Source organism: Sciurus carolinensis, chromosome 8, assembly GCF_902686445.1.
Source record: "Sciurus carolinensis chromosome 8, mSciCar1.2, whole genome shotgun sequence".
NCBI lineage: Eukaryota > Metazoa > Chordata > Mammalia > Rodentia > Sciuridae > Sciurus > Sciurus carolinensis.
In genome coordinates this window covers 94136723-94158477 of record NC_062220.1, presented here as the reverse complement: position 1 = coordinate 94158477, position 21755 = coordinate 94136723, and the positions used below count along the sequence as shown (strand labels likewise).

The 21755-nt window shown below is 36.8% G+C and overlaps 1 protein-coding gene across 1 annotated transcript in view; it reads left to right on the top strand.

The window, feature by feature from the left end:
• The first annotated feature begins 4288 nt into the window (after positions 1-4288).
• The window catches only part of Herpud2 (HERPUD family member 2), a 48073-nt gene continuing 30606 nt past the window's right edge, over positions 4289-21755 (top strand). The window contains exons 1-2 of the mRNA XM_047562811.1: positions 4289-4442; positions 19438-19515. Of these exons, the coding sequence (XP_047418767.1) occupies positions 4296-4442; positions 19438-19515 (225 nt within the window). The 5' untranslated portion in view covers positions 4289-4295. The remainder of the gene's footprint in view (positions 4443-19437; positions 19516-21755) is intronic.

The following is a 21755-nucleotide window of genomic DNA, read 5'->3' as shown; positions in this document are numbered from 1 at the left end:
GTGGTCTTTCTATGTTGCTCAGGCAAGTCTTAAGTTTCTGGGCTCAAGTGATTCTCTGATCTTAGTCTCATGAGTAGCTGAAACTCCAGACATAAGCCACTGCATGCGGATCTTCCATTTTCTACAAGATGGTTTAAATCAAACATCTGTGACCAATTAAGATTTTTAAAGTACAGTGTTGAAATGAACTAGTCTTCATAGGATTCCACTGTCAGTTTTCATTTTTTTAAAACAATACACTTGATTGAGATTTGATTAGATGCTTTGTGGTACAGCATCTTAAGAAATGACAAGAATGGAGAAAGTGGAAATGGAAGGAAATCAGAAGCCAGATGGACAACATCACCTCTGAAATCTGCAACTGCAAGATCATCACTTGATTAAAGTCTTTTATCCCAAGAGAGCAATCAAATAAACAAATGAAGAAACTCAAATATACCAACATCGTAAGAGTATTTTTGCTTCCTGGAAGTTACTCCAAATTTTAGTAAGAAAAGCTCAGTAACAAGCATTTGATTTTCTTTGAATTTTTAGGAGAATCTGGAATCTCATAGAATGAATTAGTACTTGCTTTTTTTTCTTTCCTACCTTGATGATTAAAAGAATTAGAAGTAAATTCTCCACGATATTTGTGCAGTTATTTATTATTTACAAATAATCTTCTTTAAATTTCTCTTTCACCTTGTTACAAAGAGAGCTACCCAAATGGGCAGAACTACCCTGAATTAATAAAATACTTTCCAAGAATTCATAGTTAACACTGTTTAGGTACATTTATTAACTATCACAAATCTTGTAATAACTATCACCATTGTATTCTTCCTCAGGGGCTGTCTTTAGTAATAAATGGTCATTGAGATGTGCAATTGTTCTTTCACATTTCCAATCTGCAAAATGTATAGTGATTTTTTTTTTTTTGGTCTGGTACTAGGGACTGAACCCAGGGGTTCTTTGCCACTGAGTTACACCCCCAGTCTTTTATATATTTTATTTTGAGCCTGACTCTCCTCGCTAAGTTGCTGAAGCTGGCTTCAAATTTTCTATCCTCCTGCTTCATCCTCCCAAGTTGTTGGTATTACAGCTGTGTGCCACCATGCCTAGCATACTAATTAGTTTACAGAGCCTCTTACCAACTGTTACTACCTTGTATCCCCTCAATAGCAATAATTTCTATCCCACATTCCAAGTCAAACACTATCAATATTCTGGGGACCATCCTTTCATATATTGTTATATGCACATCTATACATATTTTGACAAAAATGGAATATTTATGTACTTTCTTTATTGGGGCCTAGTTCAACAGCATCAGAAACCTTTTTTAGGTACCTAATCAAGTGACTGTAAAGTTAAAATCATTTTTGTCTGATACTATATACCCATATATTTCAAATTCTTGCATTTTTATTATATTTTTTCTTTTCTTTCTTTTTTTTTTGTATTGGAGATTGAACCCAGAAGTGTTTTACCACTGAGCTACATCCCCAGCCCTTTTTTAAAATTTTGAGACAGAGCCTCACTCAGTTGCTTAGGGCCTTATTTAGTTGCGGAGGCTGGCCTTGAACTTGTGATCCTCCTGCTTCAGTCTCCTGAGATGCTGGGATTACAGGTGTGCATCATGGAGCCTGGCATTCTTATAAAGTTTTCGTTCAAACTAGTGAACCTTTGATGGACTCCACTTTAAACAGTGCCCGACACTGTGAAATGCATTTTCTGTCTTGTTTTTTATTCATTTATTTATACCACTGTATTCTTTGTTATTAATGGAGCAAAGAATTCTTTTTTTAATAATTGCTAACATACATTTCATTAATAATGTACATTTTCTAGTGCCAAGTGAGATGATCACATCACTTTCAAAGGATTCCTGGAAGTCCAAGTCACAAGCATAAGTGATGGGAGCTGTAGGGATGGATGGATGGTGGTGTTTGAGGTTTCCTGGCTTAAATAGAAAATTGACATAAAACAAGTTTTAGAGAAGACAGTCAAGGATTTGTATGATGACACAACGATGCCACTAAAGACCTAGCCTCTGCCATCCTTGGCATGAAGACATTTAGTTCTTCTGTTTGTTACTTCATGCATGAACTAAGGTTGCTGCACCCCCAGCATAATTTGCCTTCAGAATACAGATGCACGGTATGGATGAGTTCTGGTCTACAGGGCTTGTCCATCTAAAAGTGTCCTGGGAACCCCAGTAGCAACTTCACATTTCATCTCCTTTGCTTGACCTGTGTCAGATGTCAAGTGGTTGCTCCTAGCTGCAAGGAAGTGTGAAAAAGTTTTTTTTTTGTTTGTTTGTCTTAATTAACCTAGAATGTTAAGATTCTGTTAGGGTGACAGGGTAAACAAAGAGCAGAGTCTGCCACAGAAAACCTGAGTCACAGAAAGCTGTGGTCATTCCATGATGGGCAACAAAGGGGACTTCACTTTTTTCAGAGGAGCACTTGGGAGGGTACAGCTAAGATGTAAAATAACCTATCATAAAGAAAAGGTGGTGTGAATTGGGGGAGGAGGATGGAAGGGATCCTGCTGCATTAGCTACTGAGTGGAAATTCTTCCATTTGGTCACTAATCCAGTGGTGGTCTGAAGTCCTTCCTGTGCTGAGAGGGAAAAAGTTCCCAAAGTTCCCCGTATTATCAGTCTGCATTCTCCTGTAAGTTGAAGTCTGAAGCAGTGAAAATGTACATTAAACAAACTTTAATTTACCGACACCTAAACCCATGCAGACAATGCAGCATAAACCAGCAGTAGGTGGTGGACTCAATCTGTTGCTATGTCAAACCTATAAAGCAGAAAAATAATACTGTCAACCTTCACGCCCCACTGTACTGAACACACAGTAGTAGGTGCTCAATAAGCACTTGTCAACTTTTGTTAAGATTAAGAGGAACCGAGATGAATTGACGTTTGAGAGACTGCCATACTCTGTAATTATACCTAGGTTCACATGGATAGTTAATTTCCTTTATCCGCATGCAGTCGGGTAGGCAGGACTGTTACCTAAACGGAGGCTCAGGAAGGTTAGCTACGTTCCCACAAAGTAGAGATTTATTTCAGGTGTAACCCAAAGCCTGTACTCCTTATACGATGTACCGCATGGTCTCCTCTCTACCATAGTTTCTGGCACTGTGCTTTGCAGGTAGTCGACACTCAAAAAATTTTGAGCAGTTTGATTCAGCATCAGGGAGGGCATTAACTTTTGCAAAGACAAGCCATGGGATGAGGAAGCACTTCCTGCATCTCCAGGGTGTGGTCAAGAAGATATGCTAGCGTCAGCTAAACTGGTAGTTAGGCCTCAGTGCTGCTGGGGTGCCAGGGCTGCACCAACAGCCACCGCACTCCGGCCTCCGCTAGGGCGATGCGCAGCCCGGTCCAGGGCGCCCAGTCATCAGCAGTGCAAACACCACGGGAGGCGGCGGGGCTGACCCGGCCACGCGCAGGGGCGTTCCGCGCGTGACGCACTTCCGCTCTGCACCTTCCGGCTTAAAGAGGAGCCGGACCCCGTTCACAACAACAACAACAAAATCTGCGCGCTCGGGGCCGGCGTTGCGGCCGTCGTCCCGCCCTCCTGCCATCTGCCGCCGCCTCTGCCCGAGGGGTCAGTTGGAGAGCCGGGCCGCGCCTCTCGGCCAACTTCTCTGACTGCTACCCGCTCCGCCTCGCGAGACCCGGGGTGGGCCGTGCCGGCCACCGCGGAGCAGCAGGAAGGGAGCGGCCGCCGCCGAGAACGCCCGCCCCGACTGTGCTGCTGGCCGCCCACCTGGGCGCGGAGGGCGGCGGTGGCGGGCCCTGTTGCCTTGTCTCAGGTACCCCTTCCCCGGCTGGCCGCCCTGCGCTGCCCAGCTACTTCCACAGCCCGTGCAGCGGCGCGATCGCGTAGGGGCCTTGTTGCGTTTCAGCTTGGGGGTCGCTGTAGGGGCGGGGCGGTGACCCTGGCGGTCGCGCCCCCACCCTTCCTATCCCGCTCTCATCGCTTTCTCTCTCCCCCACCCCCCCGCCTCCCTCCACAGTCCGGAGCCAGGCGGAGCCCGGACCTGGCGGGGAGAGCTGCACCCACGGCTGGGCACCCAGACCCCGCCGCCGCCGCTGCCGCCGCCACCACCGCCGCCACCGTCTCTGTCCATCCTTGGTACTGGCAATGGCCTTCGTATCGCCAGATGCACTTGTGACTGACTGGAACACAGAATACTAAGAACTCACTTCCGTCCCCATTTAGCCGCGCCAGCGGTAAACACTTCGGCCCATTAGGGCTCATTGCTGCTCCTCCTGACCGTCCGACTTTGGGGGCACCATGGACCAAAGTGGGATGGAGATTCCTGTGACCCTCATCATTAAAGCACCGAATCAGAAATACAGTGACCAGACTATTAGCTGCTTCTTGAACTGGACCGTGGGGAAACTAAAAACGCATCTATCTAACGTGTACCCTAGCAAACCAGTAAGTGTGCAAAAGCCGGGCACAACTGCTCTGACTTGCTGTGTTTTTGCCATGTACTTTCTTTGCCCTCTCCTCTTGAATAGGTCTCTTTTGGTAGAGCTCGAGGTAGTTTTAGGTCTTAGGCTGTGGATGTCTCCTGAGTGTTCAACCATCATTAATATCTTCCTGATGAAGTTCAGTTAATTAGTAAGAGTGTGCAGAAATATCAAGAGACAGAATTGGCAGATATGGAAAGGGACCATTTTCTTTAAAGTCATCAGCCTAGGAGGATGATATGCATTCTTTCTGTTTTTGTTTTATTAAAGATAAAGAAGCATAAAACCCTTATTTGAGATTTTATGGCTGTCTACATTAAAATTCCATTTTATTGTAAGCACCTCACCCAGAAATTTGCTAATTGTGAAGATAATTTTTTTCCTTGGAAATAGGTATATGATTCCTGTAAAAATTATACTTTTAAGGCTGTGTTTCAAGGAACAGAGAGTTACAAGTTCCTTTCTTCCACCCCCCCCTTTCTTATTTTTCTCCTGAAGAGGACACAGAAATCTCTTTAATTTAGAATAATCCTTCCATCCCCACCTCCACCTCCCATCCATTTGGTATGTCTTTTTATTCCTTTCATAGGGAGTTTATATCACCTGTTTCCCCAAGATCAGTGTGACTTTGTTTTCCATTCTGAATAGGTTTTGGATATTGCAAAGAAATACATATGTACAGTGTAGGTCCATTTGTTCCTAAAGTCAGATTTGAAAGGACCCGATTGGTAGTTAAGTCTTGAAATAGTTAATGAAAGAAGGATAGTCTCATGTAGAATGAGGTTTTCATATTCTCCATTGTATAAATTTTTCATTCTTGAAAAGTGTTCATTTACTTACACTTTTGTTTAAATAATGGAAAGGTGTGGATTTTATGATGGGAACTAATTTTGCATCAGGCAGATTTAAGCCTTTTGCATCAGACAAATTTAAGCATGGGTTTACTAGAAGGCATCTATGCCTTCTGGGTTTGTTTTATAGTCTTAAGTTAGGAGGACACTTGGTCTATCTTAAGATATTTATGAATTAAGACTGTTTCAGTGTTGCAGTATTAAGTTTGGTTAGGCTTTTAGATTTCTAGAATAATCACAGAATTAGGACGGTTATTGTGAAAACAGGAGGTTTAGAAAAACAGTTGGCATTTTTGTGTTTGTCAGTATTTTGTGATACAAATATTTTTAGTAGAGGGCAAAATCCCCCCCGAAGTACCTAAGTATTTGGAACAAACTAGCTGAAACTATGGTTTATTTGAGCTTTTGTTTGAAAGTTTTTCATGATAACTATTTGTTAAAAAATTTCTGCTTTACAAAGAAAATTTCTATTGCATATGATTAGTTTTACACATTTTTGAAATGAAAGTAGCTTTTCAGAGTAGTCAGAATTGAAAGTCAGACTTCCATAGTACTGTTCCTAACAGCCCAAATATCACTTAATATCATAGCCCATGTACATTTTTGATCATTTATGTACTTATGTGAGAGCTTCATGTTGTACTAATAAAGCAAAAGGGACTTGGTCTGCAGTCTGATAGACCAAGAGTTATTACTGTTTTGTAACTTGTCCTTTTAAAAAAGTATTAGGGGAATGTGAAACCTATTTACCTTATCTGCCTGGAAGAAACCTGTTTTTGGCAGTTTTCCCCCATGTATGCTAATCACTAGTGGAGGACTGTCATTGCCATTGCTGCTTGAGGAGATCAGTTGCAAAACTTCTCTCTCAACCCTCCTGCCTCTTGTAGACACAGATACTTTTTGAGGCTTTACTAGATAATATGCATCCTATTCATGACTCAGCCTTGTGGTAAACCCAACATTTTTTTTTTTTTTTTTTTCTTTTGCAGTGCTGGGGATTGAACTCAGGGCCTTGTGCTTGCGAGGCGAGCACTCTACCAACTGAGCTATCTCCCCAGTCCAAACCCAACATTTTTTTTATCCTCCAGAAAGTTTTCTCCAAGTGGATTGTCAAATAGTATAATGTCATTTCCAGGTTAATGACAGTTGGACAGGCGTGCATGTGTTTACTGTTAAAAATGTCACTGAAAACTTTGTATGGTTATTAGATTTGGCAGGTTTATGTTATGATTATTAGAGATTAATTTGAAGTATCACAGTGGTTGAGCCAGTCAACTGTTCATGGTACCTTACAGCTATGGTAATCATCAACATGGGCCTTGGAGTTCTAAAAATTCACTTAAAATTTTTTTTTAGATGTTGATGGACTTTTATTTTTATTCATTTGTTTATATGTGGTGCTGAGAGTTGAACCCAGTGCCTAACACATGCTAGGCACACGCTCTACCACTGAGCCACAACCGCAGCCCAAAATTCACTTTTTAATGTTATTTTAAATTCAGGACATTTTCAAAGTTAAGCAATAGTATAACAGAAGTATGTTTCTTATGTCCATTCACAATGACAATTTGACTGTTTGTTTCAAGTGCTCTTTGGTGTTTTTTTTTTTTTTTTTTTTTTTTTTTAGACAGGGTCTTGCTATGTTGCCCCCGGCTATTCTCCAGTTTGTGGGCTCAAGCGATCCTCCTGCCTCAGCCCCCAAGAAACTGGGACTACCCGCATGTGCCACCACTCTTGGCTGCTGTTTGTTTGTTTTGTTTTTTTGGGGGGGGGGACTGAGGATTGAACTCAGGGGCACTTGACCACCAAGCCACATCCCCAGTCCTATTTTATATTTTATTTTGAGACAGGTTCTCACTGAGTTGCTTGAGTGCCTTGTTTTTTGCTGAGGCTGACTTTGTTTTGCTGAGGCTGACTTTGTTTTACTGAGGCTGACCTTGTACTTGATTCTCCTGTCTCAGCCTCCTGAGCTGCTGGGATTACAGGCACGGGCCACTGCTGTTTGGTTTTTAAGAGATCATTTCTTGAGCCTCTTCCTTACAGATTTGCTGATTGAGGTGGGTGGACTTGGAAGCAGGGGCTCCATGGCCTTGCAGCAGAGCAGTTCCCCCCAGTAATAAGGAGAAAAGTTGATGACTTTGGTTGATACTACCCTAGTTGGGTCTGATGGGTCAGGAGTAGGTGAAGGGCTTTGGTTACTGTGGCAGTGGCTTTTGGGAAAGTAAATGGGGACTGCTGGAGGGGAAGAATAAAGATTTGAAGTTGTCTTTTTAGGATTCCTTTAAGGGTAGGTCACGTGTTTACATGCTGTTATGGAATTTTTGCTAAACTCTATAAATGTAATCTTGAAGTCTTAAGATCTCAGCTTTATGGTCAGTTATTGAGTTGACCTAATCTCCATGTGAATATTTAAAATTCAACTCCCCATCCTGTAAACTCACTACACATGTACCTCTCCCCTCAGAAAGCACATTTTCTTGAGCTTTATTTATTTATTTAACTAGGATTTTCTTGACCTGGCATTCAAATATCTAAACCATGTAAAGATGATGATGACTGTCCTTTGCTCTTATGAAGCTCAGGTCTAGTGGGGGATATAGACATGTAAGTAAATAACTATACTATTGTGTGACTAGTGTTATACAGGAGGGGTATACTGTGCTGTAGGAGCATAGAGAGGGAATGGTCAGTTCTGGTGTGGGGGTTAGGGGAATGTATAGCTATTTGAAGAAAAGGTTCACAGGGACATTTACATTTTCATACAGCGTTGATAACAGTTTTAAGGAGAGGAGAGAACTCAGAATCTAACAGTTTTCTTTTTGTAGCTATCCTTTCTTAGTTAATGTTGAGCTGATGACTAGATACTTTATACTATATTACTTAGTAATACAGTCCTTAGTAAAAAGATGATAGATCTTTAATGAGCTGTGAAGGGGAAGGTACTTTCTAGTTAAGAATTTAGACAGTTGCCATATTTATGAAAATATTTCCAAGTCATTAAAAACTTCAGATGTGGAATTGAGCTCTTTTGCAGTGTAGTAAACTTTGAGTGGTATTGATAATCCATTAGGATTTAGTTTAGGAACTGGGAAGTGTACCAGTTTGTGTTGATGATAATATGTGTAGATAGGTGTGGCTCCAATTCTAATATGATATTTTTTTTTACTTGATGACTTTAATTTTTTAGGTCTTAAAATTGGCCTGTAGTGTGAAATCTGAAATTTAGGTAATTACTACAAGATGATGAAGATACCTGTCAAGAAAGGCCACTTTCACTTGAGTTTGGGAGCCCGATCTGAGTTTAGACTTAGTTTTCAGAGATATAGATACCTAAGTGGTTGAACTTAATTTCATTCAGTTAGAATGGACTAAGAAAACTTAAAAAAGTATAAATCTCTTAAGTCCAATTAAATTTAATTTATTTCTTCTTACTATCTGTTCTTATATGCAAATGCTAACTAAGATGGACCTGACTCACCCTGAATTCAGTGTTAAAGGCAAATCTTTCTGGGACTTGTATTCTCTGGTTCCCATTTTCCAGTAATGGGGTCAGAGTGCCTCTTGATTGTTTGCCTCCTTCTGGGTACATTCCTTCTGTTTTGCTCTTCTTGTTGTTAAACTAAATCAGTCACTTTGAATATTTAGGTCTTCTAACTTGTCTGATGAGCCAATCCAGTCTGTGCTGTTTCAAGTTGTTCTTTTACTCTGAGATTCTGTTAGAATTAAAGAAGCAAGAATGGAACTAGTCATATAGATTCTATTCTGAGAATATAACAACATTCCATAACCAAATTGCCTACAATCCAGAAGGAAGTCTTCAATTCATTTTCAGAGGAAGTAGCTTGTATTATATCATTTAAAATTTGTAGCTGTTATTTTTATAATTCTCTATTACCTTACTTGGGTCATTTTAAAAACCTGCCAGCATAATTGCCTCAGAACTGTTGACTTCAAGGAGTTATAATCCATACATGTAGATACTTTTTGTTTTGTAAGACTGTTGTCTTATAAAATTTTAATAAATTTAAGAGGGTTTTATGTTACCTAGCAATATAGTTCAAATTTTTAAAACCATTTGTGAACAAAAGTACTTTCAAATTGAATGTGAAGGTTGATGAAAAATAGACTAAGTTGAAAATTTTTAATGACTGCTGACTAAAATTTCTTTCATTACTTGAAGTTCTTTATAGCCTTCTAATGTCTTTTTGGAAAAATAAAAGTACTCCAAAGGTAATGTTTGGTTTAATCATGCATTAATGCTTTTTTAGAAAAGATGTTTTGAGAATTTTTACTTTGTTTCTCTTTATATACTATTGATTTGTCTATAATCCTTTTATTCATCTGCTCTGATTTTTAAAATTCCATTTGTTAAGTAGTTGTTATTGTGTAATTCTACTTGATATGCTTTATCACATTTATTTCTCATAGACACCTTACAACATAAGTTTATTATTAGCTCATTTTGTAGATGAGGAAACTTAAGTTTGGTGATTTTTTTTTTTTTCCCCAAGATCATAGAACTCTCAGTAGAATTAGAATTTGGGTCCAGATTGGTTTGACTGAAAAACCTAGGCTCTTATTTATTCTATTCACATTAGATATGATGACTGTAGAGTAGATGAAGAAAGGCATTTAGGGTCTTGGCCATGTCAATTATATACCTGTAAACTAAAAAGAACCAATTCCACTATAAAAAGAAATGTGTGTGTTTGAATGATTTGTTGTCTAACAGCTGTGATGAATGGATAATATAGCTTTTCTATTGTGCTGACACTTATCAGTCTAATGTGTAGTTATTTCTGTTTATGCTAATAAATTTATAGGGAAGATATGGGAATATAATATCCTAAGGTTACAAAATACTTTCTTGTGGCCTGTCATAGTTTCTATGTTTGGGTAGTCTCTATTGTACATGCATCTGATATGTAAATGGCCTGTGATTGGAAACTGCTAAGCAGGGAATGTCCCTTTGCAATTCCAGAATATTACTCTTAAGTCTGTGTGTCAGTTATTGCTGCAGGGAACTAATAGGTCAAGGCTGTTTGGGTAACTGTGCTACAGTGTTTCTGAATATCCTGGGACTTTAGATTGGGTGAATTTAATTGGAAATGGAAGGGAGATATATTCCAGTACAAATTCACACAATTCATTTTCTACAGAAATTTTGTGCACTTCCTTGTACCCAGTGCTTTAAAACTATTTGACACTTGTAACTAAACTATATGTAACTACTGAAATGTTAATAGTTATTACTTTTAAAGGATTTGAACTATCAATTATTTAAACTATCTTGTCAGTTGAAGATTACTCTTATTGAGCAACTGACACACAAGATATTTTAAATTTTAAAAATTAACATTTTAAAATTAGTAGGTGAAATTTGATTATGCTTAAGTCAGATGTAGTAGAAATCTGATTTTTAAGCCAGACATAATTATGAGACACATTTAGTCCTTCACATAAAAAATTTAATCCTCTAATACTGTGAATTTTTTGAAATATAAAAATCTTGTTGGTTTTGTAAACTCAGCTCTCACATCCTTGTGAATATTTTACATGTATTTGAGTTGGATAATATTTTACCTTTTTATTTAAAAATATTTTGTATTGGTATATTTCAATTATATATAATAGTGGGATTCATTTTCATTTGTGTTTGATGTCTAGTTAAACTTTCAAGTTTCAATAATGGTGTATGTATAAGCATTTAAAAAAGAAAAATCTTCAGATTTGGACTTACTTTTGAATAATATACAATCAGGTGAACTTTTGTTGCTTTGTTATTTTGCAATGTCTGTTAAGTGAGTAGCAGAACTTTTTTGACCCACTGTTTATTAAAGTTAAGCAGCTGTTTATTTTGAACGGAACAGTTCTGTCTCTAGGCTAGGAGTATTGTTAGGATGTTTCTATCTTGATCTTCATCTTGTTGTTTGCTGTCTCTGCTCTACCATATATGACCAGTTTTGTCTAGGGTAGTACAGTGGAAGTGATAATAGATGTGTACCTGGCTGGTTGTGGTGGTGCACACTTGTAATCTCAGTGACTTGGGAGGCTGAGGCAGGGGGATGGAGAGTTCAAAGCCAGCCTCAGCCACAGGGAGGTACTAAGCAACTCACTGAGACCCTAACTATAAATAAATACAAAATAGGGCCGGGGATGTGGCTAAGTGGTTGAGTGTCCCTGAGTTCAATCCCTGGTACCACTCCCCACCCCCCCAAAAATGTGTATCTGACAGGGTCTGCTGTTTGTTATAGGAGTGAGTCCTAGGAAGAATGGTGGTGGTGTTAACAGAAATAGTTTTACTTATGTTACTCTGTGGAGTCAGTAGAATCTTTTAATTGACAATTTAGTTAGCACTTTTTGATTTGCTAATCCTGAATTTTATGATTTCTTACGTATAAGGATACCCTGTATTTTTTTTAAATTCAGAGAAAAATGATCTTTATCATGTTAAGCTACTGAGATCTTGAAATTTGTTATAGCAGCCAGTATCACTTATCTGAACTAATATAAAAAGGAAATTTTCAATAGAGGAAAATGTTATTAGCAAGTCTGGAGAAATAAAATTATATCAGTTTTGCAAGTTGAATTGAAAACTTTTTCCACATTTTTTTATTGTACATATTAATGGGATTTGTTGTTATATATTTGCACATGCACACAATATAACAGTATAATTTGAAGTTGAATTTAATTTAGATTGAGATCTCAGTCTGTACCTTCCTTAATGCTGTAGCTTATAATTCCAAAATAACTGGTTGAAAATTCAGTTGTTACTGTCATTAGTTATGTCTGACAAGTGTTTCACCTGATATTTACATTAAATTAAACTGAAGAGGCAATATTTTTAGTGACAGAAAAAATTTCAAGTCTCATTTCTTGTCTAATTTAGGCACATAAGAAACTTATTTTACTGTTTTCAGTCAGTAAAATGGAAGAATTCCTTTTCCTTTTAAAACTTCAGATTTTCTGAAGGCATTTGAATATTCAGTTGAGAGTAACAGTATTTTTCTTATTGAATTATAATTTACATGCTATAAAATTTGCTCTCTTAAAGTACACAACTCAGTGGTTTTTACTATTTTCACTAACAGGGATATGGACCTTTTTGTTCTTGACATTCATGTTCCATTTAGAGATACAAATGTGAATGCAATTACAGATTGTGATTTATGTTCGGAAGGAAATAAGCAGTGTGTGTGAAAGGGAATACTGTATTAAGTTTGTAAGTCAGGGAGGACCTTGCTGAGGAGGTTTTTTAAAACTAAGGTCTAAAAGATGATTAATAGCCAGTTACATAGGAGCTGGAAGAGAATAGTGCTTGGAAGAGTGTCTTGAGTTGGGGAAGAACTTGAGGATCTAAGTGAATGCCTCTCTCTCTAATGAGAGAGAAAGAATACTATCAGCAGAGGTTGGAGAGAGATGGATGCCCCTTCTGGCCATGGTTAAGGAATTAGAATTAAATTCAGTATAGTGGTGATCTATGAGAGAGTGAAAGGAGTGAATTTTGTTTTTAAAAGATCACACCAACTGCGGATTTCAGAATGGAAGCAAGGAAACCAATTAAGAGGCTATTGCAGAAGCCCAGGTAAGTGATAATCATTTAGATTAGGCGATGGAGATGGAAAAATGTAATCAGATCTGTGAGGAACTTGTAGATATTATCTGTAGGACTTACTGCCAGTCAGGTATGAGAGGCAAGATAAAAGAAAGAAGAATGGAGAATTATGCTCATGTATTCTGCTGGTGGCAAGTTGTTTTAGGATAGGGAAAAAATGGGAAATGGGAAAAAAGTTTTAAGGAATTAGGAATTGAGATCCATTGTAGACAGTTTGGCTTTGAGTTGCCTATTAAGACATCTGAAGGTGTCATGTGTTACCGCAGTTGTATATGAGAGTCTGGGTCTGAGAGGGAGAGAGAGAGGACTTAGATAGAGAGACAAATTTGTAACTCATATGAAGAAACCTAGCTTTTAGAATTGGATGGAAAATTTAGCAAGGGACTCTGTTAGGGGCAAAGAACAGTCATTTGGATGAAGTGTATAAATGCTCCATAATGTTTTTTCTGTGCTTTGATCCTTCTCCCAGAGGTGCCAGTGGGAAAGACTGGGGTGTCTTTGCAAATGTCGGGCTCTTTTGCTGGGTGCTGTTGGGTCTTTCCCTTGTCTGAATGAGGGACTTTGCTATTGCCCAGCCTTTCTGTTCATAGGGGTAGGCTTTAAGAATAATTTTGGGATAAGGCATTACCATTTTCTCTCTGGGCTACTAGTTAATACTAGTTTAGTCAACTATATTTTGGGTCAAATAAGATCATGTTAACTCTTAAAATTTAATTATATGTGTTTTCAAACTGGGACCCATAGTTTTTGAACTCGGGAGTACTCAAAATCTTTAATTTTGAGTTTTTTATCTTGATTGAAGAATCAGTAGTAGTCTGGATGATCACTTTATAGCTATTATTCTATTTCTTCCCTTTCCTTTAATGTAAAACACCTTTTAAATTGTATATATTTACTGTTTATTACTATCCTCCCCTCCTTTTCTCGGGAATCCATTGCACATATGTTTTTACCTTGCCATTCTCAAGATAACTTTCATAAATCATTATTGATCTTTTTCTAGGATGCTTTGGGAGGAATGCATAAGCACATAGAATAATATGAGGGAAAAACACACTATTTTAATACCAAGGACCTGGAAATGTTCAAATATTTGTTAGTAAACTATAATACTTCCATATAATGGGTTATTATGTGTTTGTCAAAAAGAATAGGAAAGTATCTCTATACTTTTATGGTATAATATCCAGAGTATATTGAGAAAACAAGGTTTTTGGAAGTTAAGTATAGTGTTCAACCTTTTAGGTAAGAAAGGAGGAGAAATAGAAGGATGTATATTTAGGTTTGTTATATTGTTAAAAAAATGATGAAAAGTAATTAAAATTATAAGGGGTACAGAGGACAGAAACTAAATTTCTCTGTACCTTGTAAAGTTTTAACTTTATTGCCATGTATGTCATATATAATTCAACAAACCCCAAATTAAATAGAAAATAATTCCCAAGAAGAAATATAAGAATTTAACAATATGAGAAGGGTGACAGTAGAGAGAAGAATTATTTCAAGTTACTTTGAAACACAGTATTTTGACTGCATATTTCTAGTGGCATATATCCGAAGGCTAGAAAAATGCTACAGGAAATTTTAAGATTTCATACAATATTATAGGAACAATTATATGGCAGGAGAAAACAAATAAGTACATTTGCTAATGGCATGGTGTTGATTATTAGTAATCAAGGTTTTCAGGAAGAAGATAACATAAGTAAAAAATGTTTAATTGAAATGGGAAATAAAAATCTGAACTCAGGATTTAAGTTTCTCTTTCTAAAAAAATACTTTTCTAGCTTTACTCACTGAAGAATTTCAGAAGTTATGACAAGTAAAATAAACTCTTGTTGTCTCTCAGATTTTGGTCTTCAGATACCAGTTCCTGTTAAAAGGAATCAAGGCTCCTGGAGTAGTGACTGATTCCAGGTCTGTAAGTGTAGAGAATGAACCTGGGTGTTTGTGTCTGAAAAAAAGGGAAACTGTTAGAGTAGATACAGATCATGCCAAAACGACACTGGAGCCAACTTGAAGGGTCTTCTGCTGGCCAAAAGATGGAACAATGTGAGGATAAAAAAAAGGGGGAGAAAAGATGTCTTTACATTGAAAAACATAAAATTCTGCAAGCTCGTAATGATACTAAAAAGAAAGTTCATTGGTCACTGTAGAGGTGGCTTGCATTGTCACCTTGAAAAGTAATAAAAGGAAAGAATTGTGTGTACATCTTTGCTGATTATATGAACTGGGTAACCAGATATTTGATGAGGTTAAGTTCTTTTAGAAGAATTGTATCTAATAAATACAGGAGGATTTATAGGATTAAAAATAACAGTTCTCTACCATAATGAAATAATATATCTAGGTAAGTGAATGTAGGTAATTAGTAAGGTTCATGGGAACTTTGTAAGGGATAGATTAGGCTGACGGTATCTGAACTCATTGATCTATCTCAACTTTACTAAAAGTGGATCATCTAATCCACACATGCTGATAATGATGTGATGCAGGAAGCACATAGCACTGTTATAAAGTACTCTTGTCAAAGAAGAAGGATCTGAATATAATCAACCCTCTATAGCTAACCGCTAGTGTATAGTACCAGGAGGATACAGTCAGCCAGAACAGATTGGGAAATTCTATAAGACAGATTCCATGATTCCTTCAGCAAATAACATGGCAAAATTAGAAGGAAGTGGAACTGTTAAAAGAGTAAAAGAGATATAACAGTCCAATCCTGTGAGTGAACCTTGTTTGAATTCTGACTGAGACAAACCATCTCTAAAAGAACATTTTTGAGTAGGTGGGAAAAATTGAACTGCATTGTATTACATAATAAGGAATTATTCTTTTGTTGAATGTAGTAACATTGTGGATACTTTAAGAAAACTGGTTACAGATACACACTAAATCTTTACAGGTAGAAAGAGATGATGTATGGAGTTTGTGTTAAAATACTTTCTTTGGGTGAGGGAGAAAGAGAAAAGGGAATAGAATAGATGAAACAAGAATAAAAGAATGTTGGCAATGATTGAAGCTGAGTATTTTAAGAGTTCTTTTTTTTATTTTTTTTTATTTTAAGAGTTCTTGAAGATGGTACCTGGGGATTCATTTTATTTCCTCCACTTTGTGTATGTTTGAGAATTTTTATAGTAAGGTACAAACATTCATAAAAAGATGTCCTTTACGCAGAATAATGATACAACAGAAGTATCTATTGATTAAATGTTTGATCTAGTGAAAAAGTGATAATTTGATGGCTGTAATACTTATTAAAGAAACTTCTTTAGGTTCTAGTATAATGTTTCCAGAGTTCTAGGGTGCAGGTCCTGGCTCTGGGGATCTCAACAGACCAGACTTGGCCACCTGTCCCAGTATGCCAATCGAGGAGATAGCAGTGGTGAAGGGCACTAACAGAGCTTTAATCAGTGTGACCACACAGGGATAGATTAGGAATTCAGTGATCAACAATCTGTCTTTCAGGGACTGACAGAAATTTGAGGTTTTATAGGAAAAAAAAGCAAAGTTGGGGACTCAGATGGGTTAGGTATTTGCATAACTGGCAGGCCATCTTGATCTGGTTGATCATTATCTAAGGATTGGTTCTGTGAAGCTCTGGGAAGGTCATCATCACTTGAGTGGGGTACAGTTCAGTTCCTAACTGAGATGACTGTTCCTGCTTAGGTGGGCAGCCTTGCTTCAGTCATGGGATGCTTCTGTCATAGGGTTAGGGTGTTTCTGTCATGAGGTAATTGTTCCTGCTTAGTGGGGCACTCTAATCATGGGATGATCTGTTCTGTGAGACTTGCCATTGCTTAGGGATAATTTTATTTCCTCATCATAAAGATGCTTATCAATCAGACTGCTGGTCCTGGAATCTAAGATATCTGCAGAAGATATCAGGGGGCTGAAGTTGTAGCTCAGTGGTAGAGTGCTTGCCTAGCACACATGAGGCACTGGGTTTGATCCTCAGCACCACAAAAAAAATAAAAAAATAAAATTAAAGGTTCATCTACAAATATAAACATATATTTTAAATAAATAAATAAATAAAATAAAGGTATTGTGTCTATTTACAACTAAAAATTTTTTTTATAAAAAAAGTGAGAGAGAAAACAAGTTAAAAGAGGTAAATGGAATTAGAAAGGGAAAAAATGAAGTTGGTTGGGTCTGTAACTGGGCTCTCCTTCAATAATTACATTGTAGAAATTTATAAGGCATTAGATAATTCATTTTTGCCAGGGGTTAACATCATTCATTATTTACTTAGCATTTAACTTATGTTTATGTAATTTACACTTTACACTTCATTGATGGTAAGGGTATGGGAGAAGAAAACAAAAAAGAAAACTCAGTTTCTTCAACCATCCACAGAACTCAATACAGATACTTCTGTGACCTCTGGTGGACAAAATGTGTGAGAATTTCTCCCCACTAGCAAGCAGATAATTGCAGCTAATTCTCCAGCAGACACCCACTGGGTGTCCTTTAATTCAATTGAATTCTGACACCGTCTGGAGATGTGCTCAGTCCCACGAGATCCCACCCCTGCCCGACTTCAGATGCTCGGTATAAGAACATATAGTGGCCTGTGTTTCTGACCAACCTGCTATAAATGAGGGTTCTCTAGATTCCCTTTTGGGTTGGTTAGTTTGCTAGAGCAGCTCATAAAACTCAGGGAAACACTTGGCTTATATTTACTCATATATTCTAAAGGATATTATAAAGGATCAGATGAAAGACCAGATGGAAGAGATGCATAAGGTGAGATATGGGAGAAGGGGTTTTGGAGAGCTTTTGTGTCCTTTCTGAACACCACCTTCTAGGATCTACAAATACTAAGGTATTCTGCAATGAGAAATTTCTCCGAACTTAGTCCTTTTGGGGTTTTATGGATGCTTCATTACATAGGCATGATTGATTAAATCATTGGTCATTGGTTTGCTAATTCAAACTTTGGCCCCTCCTTTTGGAAGTTGGAGGGTGAGACTGAAATTTTTAACCCTTTAATCATGTGAGCTCTCTAGGGAGCCCCAGCCACCAATCATTCCTTAGCATTCAAGAGATACTCTTATCACTGGAGAGTTCAGGGATTTTAGGAGCTGTATTGGAAGGAAATGAGATGAAGACCAAATACGTATTTCACAACATTGCAGTACCCCCTCTCAAACTTTATATGTATTGATAAGAAATTTGGAGGCTTGTGATTTTATCTAAAAAAATCTCATGTCATATTTGGTTGTTTACATACATATGGGAGTGTGTATTTGTATATTTTAGAAATGACTCAAAAATGCTTCCAGGACAAACTGTACCTAATAGTTAAGTATCTCGGCTAACTGTGCCTTTTCCTTTGTCTTTGGGGTATAAGCATGCCTGAACCACAGCTCTTAGTCAGTAGGACAATTTCTATTACAACTAGTTTTAATATATGACTCTTTTGTAGTAGTCATGTTGAACATATAGTCTGTTTAAAAATTGTTATAATTGGAGCTTGGATTTTGATTTTTGGGTTTAACAGTTGATATAGCTGATATTTTTTTAATAGAATTCAAGGACCGCTTGCCTGCAGATAAGTCTTATGGAGACTAACACAAATGCTTTAATTTCAAATATGCAAGCCATGTGAATATTAGCAGATTTATCATTAAGAATAAAATATGACAGCTAACCAGGACATTTTTTGTGTCCTGGGTTGCATATAGAGATGGCAACTGAGTCTTCAAGTACTTTTGTTAATTTTTTTCAAGTCTTGGATTTTTGAAAATATATGAAGCACAATGTCAGAGGTAATAAAAATTAGAATAGATACCCGAATTGTAATTAAATTCAAATGACTCGAATTAAAACCAATAAATTGTTCTGCATTATGTTGTAAAGAAGAAAATAAATCTTATGTATGTATTTTAGATTAAAAACTGACAAAACAATGCCAAATAACTCTGGTGACCTTGAAAATTTATCCTGTTGTTGACTACTTAAATTCTTTTGTGTATGTGCTGGGAATTGAACCCAGGGGCACCTTGCTCACCAAGCCACATTTCCAGCCCTTTTAATTTTTTGAGACAGTATCTTGCTGAGTTGTCCAGGCTGTCCATGAACTCATGATCCCCTTGCCTCATCCCCCAGAGTCTCTGGGATTATAAGTGCACACCATCATGCCTGGCTTATTGTTGGCCATAATAAAGGTCAAACATTTTTCTCATTTATGCATTCTCAAAGTTTTTAATGATAGTCGTGTGTGCATCATAGTTGAAAAGATTACCAATTTATCTCTTTTTTGGCCACATTTAAAAAATATCGTAATTATTTGTATTATTTTATTATAGGTATGCTGCTATTTGCTGAGCACTTAAGTAGAATTTAGAAAAACAAATTATTAATTTATGTCAGTTTTTTGCTTAATTATCCCTAGAGGAAGTTTTATTTCACCTATATTTAGTCATGCTTTCCCAACTTTAAGTTTGTATAATTAATAAAGTTGAATTCTTTTCTTTATCCCCTAGTTGACAAAGGACCAGAGATTGGTGTATTCGGGCAGACTACTTCCTGATCATCTGCAGCTGAAAGACATTCTCAGAAAAGTAAGCTTTTCTTCCATTTTTTGAAATCAGATATATTCAGAGTTTGTGAGAGGCGATAAATTTCTCCAGTTTTATCCAACCAGTTCTTTATTTAAAATCAACCATGTTGGGTTAGCCTAACAGGTAAAATAAATTAGAAAGTAAGCAATATGATAAATTCAGATTAGTTTGGGTAAGTTTTATATTTTCATCTGATAGCTAAATTTGAAGAAGGATTATAATATATTTGTGTTGGTGTTTGTCATCTTTTGTAAGAAAACACTAATGACTTACAAATGGAATAGGAGTAGAGTGCTCAGTAGGTGGTGAAAGACTGATAACGGTCTTTCCTCCAAATCCTCTTTAAACCTGACTGCATGACAATTTTAATACAGAATGCTTGGTTTGGGAGTTTCATTTCAGGATAGAAAGTAGAATAAAGTCCAACTGTTGTTCCCATCATCAAACTTTGATTGCTAATGCTCATAACTTAAATACGTTTATTTCAATATAGTTTTTTTGACAATTACCTTGAATGCTAGTTATTTTAATGGCAGCTTTAAGCTCATATTTATTTGTAGGATTTATACTTTGAAATTTTACTTTTTTTTCTGATTATGGCAGAGTTGAATAGGTTTATATTTGCTTTTGTTCTTTGACTTAACTCTTAATATTGTTCTGGTTTAGAAGGTTTGCATTTTATTCTGATGTTTATTGTGATGTTTATGTATTCTGATGTTTCTCACCTTATGCCACTATATTCCCTCTGCTTGGTTGACATTTCAGCTTTGCCAGTGTGACTTGGTACAGGCATTTCCATTATGTAGTTTCAAATAACAAAGTGGTTTAATATCTGCCCCCTCAAAAATAATGGAATTTTGCAGCAGATTCTTTTTCTCTTTTTATAGTAGACTTTTTTTGAGGGAGAGTTTTAGGTTTATAGCAAAATTGAATGGAAGGTACAGAGATTTCCCTTCACATGCAGAGCCCATCTCAGTGTCGACATCCTGCACCAGAGTGGTACACTGGTTATCATCAATGCACCTACATTGACACATTATCACTCAAAGTTCATAGTTTACATTAGAGTCCACTCTTGTTAGTGTATATTCATTCTGTGGGTTTTAGCAAATGTATACTGACATGTCTCAATTACAGCATTATGCTGAATAGTCCAAAGAACCTCTGTCTGCCTTTTTTTTTTTTTTTTCTATTTAAAAGTATTTCTGTTATCTGCTTTGAAATACAGGTATCTTTACTATTTTATCTCAAGGATAGCTTGAACTTACACATGAATACTTTTAAAAGACTTTTGCTGCCAGAAATAGTTTTAGACAAGAAGATTTAAAATTAAAGCTGCCTTAGGGAAAGAACTGTTATGCCCTTTATATCAAGCATTTTGAGCAGTATGTTTACATTTCGAATAGACCATTGAACTGGTTTTGTGGAAGACGGTGTTACATTTTGCCATTAGGTTTACTTGTTTAGTTATAAAATATTTTATAGAAACATTCTCCAAAGTTGAATCACTGAGTTGTGATTAGTATGAAAATTTGGACCTGTTTCTAAGGGTAAACATTTTATATTTGAATATTTTTCGATATTCTGTATTCAGAAGCTGAGATGACATTGTAAATTAGAAGCACCTTCAAGCACATTTCATGTTACACTGTCTCTGATGCCTTATCTTAGCATTCTAACCCCATTAACTTCTTCCTCTGAACTCCTAAAGTGGTTAGAGTTTGTGCTTCTCAGTTTTATGCAAAAGACTCACATATTTTATGTTTTTCTAACTGTGCTGTAATGCACTTGTCTGGTTTCTTAACAAATGTCTTGAGGCTTTTGTGAAGGGGCTGACCTTACCTTTCTTGGATACATCTCAGAATTAAGCATGATTCTAGGTTCATGGGAGGCAGCTGATAATCAATTCTTAGTTTCTAGTAGCATTGCTTCCTTTTCTCACCACTAGAAATCTTTGTTTTCTTCCTACCTCTTTTTATCATTCTGTTGTTTTTTATCCTCCTTTTTAAAAAATTGCTGATGCATCATTCTTCTTTGTCCTCCTTTGTTCTTTTTTTCCTCCATCTTATACTAACTTTTTGAATAAAATATGCATGTTCTAACTAAGGTAAAATGCCATACTTAATCATTGTTTAAGCATATTTTCTTTCAGTTGTTGGTTTGTGGAAACACATGGTATATTTATAGAGCATGGTTTAAACATATGCTTTATTTCTTTGCATAAATGTTCCAGATAAAAA